At 33.0% G+C, this 6000-nt stretch overlaps 1 protein-coding gene across 2 annotated transcripts in view; it reads left to right on the top strand.

Moving 5' to 3' along the window:
* The first annotated feature begins 203 nt into the window (after nt 1-203).
* The window catches only part of LOC106672159 (homeobox protein DBX1), a 48814-nt gene continuing 43017 nt past the window's right edge, over nt 204-6000 (top strand). For both annotated transcript variants that reach the window (XM_024225732.1, XM_014403355.2), the window contains exons 1-2: nt 204-554; nt 5648-5809. In XM_024225732.1, the coding sequence (XP_024081500.1) occupies nt 344-554; nt 5648-5809 (373 nt within the window). In that variant the 5' untranslated portion in view covers nt 204-343. The remainder of the gene's footprint in view (nt 555-5647; nt 5810-6000) is intronic.

Here is a 6000-nt window from a genome sequence, read left to right as displayed (position 1 = left end):
TGCGGAAAAGAATTGGAGCTAACAATATAAATGAAGTCGGACTGAAAAACGTTAGCCTTCAGAAACACTCGGCTGGAGGGGGCTGCGGCCTGTGGTGGGGGCTCTGTCGGAGGGCGGAGCCTAACTGCAAAAATCCAACCCACTAAACGAGCTTAGCCCCAATAAGGGTCTACACCCTGTATGATTATAGTGGTATTATTATTAGATTATTCCCAACCCCCAATGTATTTAGTGGTGGGATCACAGTGGTGGTTGGGACGGCGTCTGGTCTAGATCTCTCTCACTCTTCCTCCCGCCTATGAGATGACTCTGGTGTTGTTGTTTTTGGTTGTGCGGTAGTGCGATGCTGCCCAACGTACTGATGCCTGTCTTAGGACGAGGGAGTGAGGAGGGGCTTAGAAAAGGTCTGCTCGCCTCTTCGCAGTTCTTGGTCGAGAATTTGCTCGGCTCAGAGAGGAGTCTCAGCCCGGAGGATTCCGGCCCGGAAAGCCCTACAAGGAGGCCCAGGCATCCTTCTCCCGTGCCTTCGGATCAGGACGAAAAAGATTGGCCAGGTTAGTCATTTATTATTGGTACGCGGAGCCACGTGGTCAACGGACCCCATTCGGGTTGGTCAACCACCGGAACAAATAACAAATATATCTAAAAACTAGTAAAAATAAAGCGTCATTTTTTCCGTTGTATTTTTTGTTTTTGTAGTATGATCGTTTTCGCTCATTTTGGTCTGCCTAACCTCGCTTTTTTTCCCCCTATTGTTTGTTTTTATTTCCTTTCGGTACAATCCATCACTTCCGATCTCCCCTCGCTTTTTTATTACATGACAATTTTAAATAAATTGTTAAAACCGCAAAAACCATTTTGTCAGTAAACCACGACGTCAATAAATCTCATCATAATTTATTCCAATTTGCGTCAATCTTGATTTAAATTAGTCCGGTACACCCATTATAAGTTTTATTTATCAATCGGTAATCACAATAATTATTATTTGGACTGTGCTCAACAGAAATCCACGTATCTGTGAAAATTGGCCTATTCTAATTGCAAATAATGAAAAAACCAGCAAAAACCAATGCCAGTTGTAAATTTATACAGATGTTAAATAATAATACACAAGAAAACTCCAATAAAACAATTTGATCTGTAATACAATTTTGCACTTGATGATGAATTAATTATAACACTACATTTGCTCCCAATCCCATAAATATTTCTTTCATTACATTTACCGAGTGTTGTCCGACAGTGCGATTCGACAATTAAGTGAACAAGCTTCACGGATGTTGACTTATATAGTAAAACAAAGCGATAGGCGGGCCAAAATGATAATAAATGGCCAAACCGCGACCCGCAAGTCTTAAGAGAAAATTCCTTTTTACCACTTTATCATTTCTATTTCATAATGTCTTTTAGCTGTTGATTTTTGTTTTATTTGTTTACTCAGTACTTGAATCATTCTCAGAAGACGGATGTTTATCGCAGCCGTAAGCGCGGTTTCTTTTGTATATTTTAAATTTATTGTTCTAGATAGAAAAAAAAATCTAAATACATATTATATATATATGCAAATATAAAAAAAAAATAGATAGAGAACAGTTTACTGTAGAAGTATAATAGAACATAAGATTCGAAACTGTTTTTGTTCTTTATTGTTTGATAACTACTGAAATATTCTTACAAGTTAAAACTTGACATATGACATTCCTTTTAAATTTTGCATTAGGATTTTCAGACAGGACTGTAGATATTGTAAGCGGCTTAAAACACAAACTTTTCAAATATAAAATTCTCTTTTTGATAACTGGAAACTTGTGTAAAAACATGCATGTTGTGGACGAGTTTAGGAACGCGAATAAATAAATATACGAAAGATTTAAACTTGCATAGTAAAAAATCAAACCTTCTAAAAAAGCCAAAAATTTTATAAGAAATAAAAATGTATGTAGCCACAATTTCACGATTTGGTTGAGATTTAAAATAAAATTTGTTTGAAATATGATACTTAAAATCGGGCAAAATTTAGGTCGAACAGAATTTGATTTTGTAAGAATCCAAAATCGTCCAATTAGTCACTCAAATTGTACAATTTATTTAATCTATGGATTTGGCATATTGGTAAACACGTACAATAATATAAAAGTACCGGCAGTAAATAAGAAATTTTTGCGTTGCACCGTAAAAAATAAATATGATATATTATATTAAAATGGTTAAAAATCATTGTTTGATACACTTAAAAGACCCAAGTAATTGAAGACTGTTAGATTTAGCAAAAATTTGGATTAGCTGAAAAACTTCAGTAATACAGAAACAAGCAGTAACACAATTCTTGTATACACATACTTGTACGTTGAATTATAACCTGGAAGTTTTGAAAAATAAGGACAATAGTGGTAGTATAGTTGAGTTTCAGATCATTTTGGTTCCGTTCTTAATTTAGACTTGTCGGATGCGTTTCGGCATCTTCATTTTTTAATAATAATTTTTGAACACACTACTGAAGATGAGAAGAACCCGAAACACGTCTGACAGAGCAAAGCAAAGATGATAGGCTAAAACGTTTGGAAAGGACTGAACTGCCATCACCTCATAATATTAGGATGAACTGATGAAATTCTGCAGTATAGTTTGGAGTGAGCAAAGCCATAATAAATGGCCATTAGTAGGACTTAAATTTAACTGATAAAAAAATACTTCACTTTTCATACTAAAAAAATCGATGTAAAAGTGTGTGAATGAGGCGGACATACGGATTAGCGATATTCCGATTAGCACGACTTCATGTAATTAATTTATGTAATTTTAAAGGTTTGACTAATATTTTATGTTGTGGTTAGTAGTATTTTTTTTGTTAATTTATCTGTGAAGGTCTAAATTTCACATAATGATAACCGCATTATTTTAATCATATCTCAGAATTGCAAGGATCAATCTTTCAAAAATATATTTTAAAAGGTCTTCTATGGCATCATTAGCGAAATTCATTCTTCGGTATGTCTGTGCAAAATGGCGAAACAAGTCTGACAGACCATCCCAAAGATGACAGGCCAACCAAAATGATCGGTAACGACTAAATTACACGTTCATCAGGCAGCAGACTGCACGAAGAAATCTCACAAAAAATACGGTTCAAAGTTTTTTCTAGGTCGAGTCATTTTTTAGAAAACCATAGGTACACTAGGAAGTTGACACCTTGAAAAGCTAACAACATAATATGTTTAATATACAAAAATATATGCATCTATCTTTTAGCTTCTATTCTGTTTAAAAAAAAAAAAAAACATAAAATTTAGTCTCTATTAGAAATTCTATTTAAAAAATAAAAGTTGTCTTGAGGAACCGTTTATATTCTGTGTTGTAAGCGAAGATGATTTCAATAAAGATCGAAACGTTGGCACGATAAAAAAAAGTTTCTGAAACCTACATTACACCAGACCGTATCACACGATTTCCAAATAATCATCACTAACGGTCACAAATCACCACACATTTAAAAATAACATGCGTACATGGCAGGTAAATATTTTTCGGATGTTCTGGACAAACAGCCAGATAATTCAAAAATCACATTAAACTCAAACTGTGTTAACTATAAGCATTAAATTTTTGATAGCTTACAAAATAATATTCATTCTTAAATGTACTATTGTTTAATAATCTATGGGGAAAAAGGTTTTTCTAACGTAAAAAGTTAACGTATGTATTACAATAAATATTAAACTAGCAAATACATTTGTTTTCACAGAAAAATATTTTGTCATTAGTATTTCTGCGATGATATTTTAGTTGTATTTCAAAATTAATAATCCTCAGTACAAAATAATTATCTACAGAAGTTTGTTTGGGCTGACAAACTAAAGGTAATGAATTTAATTAGATTTAGAGCGGTTTTTTGTAAATAAAAATTGCAGTTCTACAAGAATGAATATTAATTGCCGGATGTAATTTTCAATGGCTTAATAAGATTTTGTCATTTTTCTTAGGGGGAAGAAAGAATGGGAATATTTCAGTTCAAGTAATTTGTACGTTAAACATCTTTGATATTTGTAAAGTCTTCCTCAGAAAAAAAAGTGAAAGGTAATATACCATAAATTTCTCTTTAGGATCGCATTTTCATGTGAGAAATTTTGAATGTGCAATTCCTATTTTTTGTCGGTTATACAACCCCGGTAGAACATGGAATTCGTTTTTAAAAAATTTAGTCAAAAATTACAGGTTTATCATTTTTTATTTAGAAGTTTTTAAAGCAATTAATGCGATTTCTATGATGGTGGTAGTTGTAATTCTTTCTATAAAATTAAAATGTTTAGAGTAGTATAAAAATGAGAAAGCAAATAAATTTGGATAATGTGGTATGCCACGTGGTGGCGGACAAATGTACGATAGAGGGTACGTACATTTAGCCTTAAACTGTAATTTTTCTTTATAAAGCATTATTTCCAGGTCTTAAAATTTTGTTAATAACAACTTCTAAATTTGTTTAAACTCAAGAAGTGGTAGCAAGAATGCGAGAAAAACATTTTATTTGATTATCGAACATTGTTGAATATTTAGATTAAGTATTTAAACGTAAATGTACTAGTGAATATAATGAGTAAATGTTCATATTATTTTGAGCATTAGTATCATGAGAAATTAATACTGAAGTAGATTTGCTTCTGGTTGTGTATTATGCGGCGGTGATGCACATGATCATAAATCTGTCCATTAACGACTCTGTGATGATGAACTGGAAAACGGAGACGAGATAATTGATGTTAAACACGATTCCACATCGTGTCCACGGTGGAAATTCGAGAGATTTATGTTCTAAAATTTCCGCACACAGACTTTATCCACAAAAAAAATCTTTTGTCGGTGGTGAACATTTATTTTAATTAGCCGGTTTTGACAGGATTGCAGTTGATTTTCCGATGTGAATAGTTCAGTAGACATTATCGTCGTTGGTTACTTCAATTTTTGGCATGTTATATGAGTGAAAATAATTAGTAGATAGTATAAGTAATCAGTAGTGCATAATAAAAACACTGAACGATTCACTTTGTATGACAAGTCCAAAAAATATTTTAACTGTATCATCATCATCAACATTATTGCGCTTCAGCCCCTTGCCTCCTTTCAGTAATCCCTATATAATTATAAATATATTATTCTAAACTGTTAGTACTTGCATTTCAGTGATTTATGTTATTCTTTTTGTTGATAAGAATTGACATTCTTAATAAGAGCTGGCAAGAAATGGCTACAATTGGCAACTGTGCGGAAATTTATACGTAGTAACATTTTTAGTAATGACTAGAAGTCATGGTTTGGTTATTATAGTTAGGTATAATTAAGTTGCTTCCGGCTACACTAATTAAATTTTTAAAAACAAATGGAAACTGGCATGACCAAATGATATTTGAGATTAATTCTACTAGAAAGTTACTTTTAGGAAAACGTGTGACGTTTTAATGAAATATTATTTAATAATTAAATTCAAAAAATAGGTTAATGAGAAAGAAAATCTTGTTGAATCATTGAACATAGTTGATTCTGGTGTCAATTTAATTGTAATCATATGAAAACATCAGTGGACAAGAATAGCTGAATAAGAGAGTACTCAGTTTTCCGTTGTTCGTATTTTAACGGTATTTATTATTTTCAGACCGAGAAGTGAGATGGGAACCCGGACCATCTCAGGCGGCGGAGCTGGCCGTCAGGAGGACGATGGGCACCGTCAGTCCGACCAACATCCACAAGCCTCCCCTCAAATTCAGCGTCAGCGCAATCCTTGGACCAGACCATGCGAAGCAGACTACAACGACAGGTAATTGATCATCATAATCAAGGTAAACGAATTTATCTAAGGTTCGTTTTCGTTCTTGGCAAATTACCTTTGGAAGATAAAAACCAAAAAAGTCTGAAGAGTTACAGTTCTTATAACAAACACCTGTTTCTTCTTTTAAAATACCTTCAAAATAAAAGTATATAATTTTGCATTAGCCTATGAGACATGGG

Source organism: Cimex lectularius, unplaced genomic scaffold, assembly GCF_000648675.2.
Source record: "Cimex lectularius strain Harlan isolate CLEC.00 unplaced genomic scaffold, Clec_2.1 scaffold90, whole genome shotgun sequence".
NCBI classification, from domain to species: Eukaryota; Metazoa; Arthropoda; class Insecta; order Hemiptera; family Cimicidae; genus Cimex; species Cimex lectularius.
The sequence above is the reverse complement of the archived record's forward strand: the minus strand, read 5'-3'. Positions and strand labels throughout refer to the sequence as shown.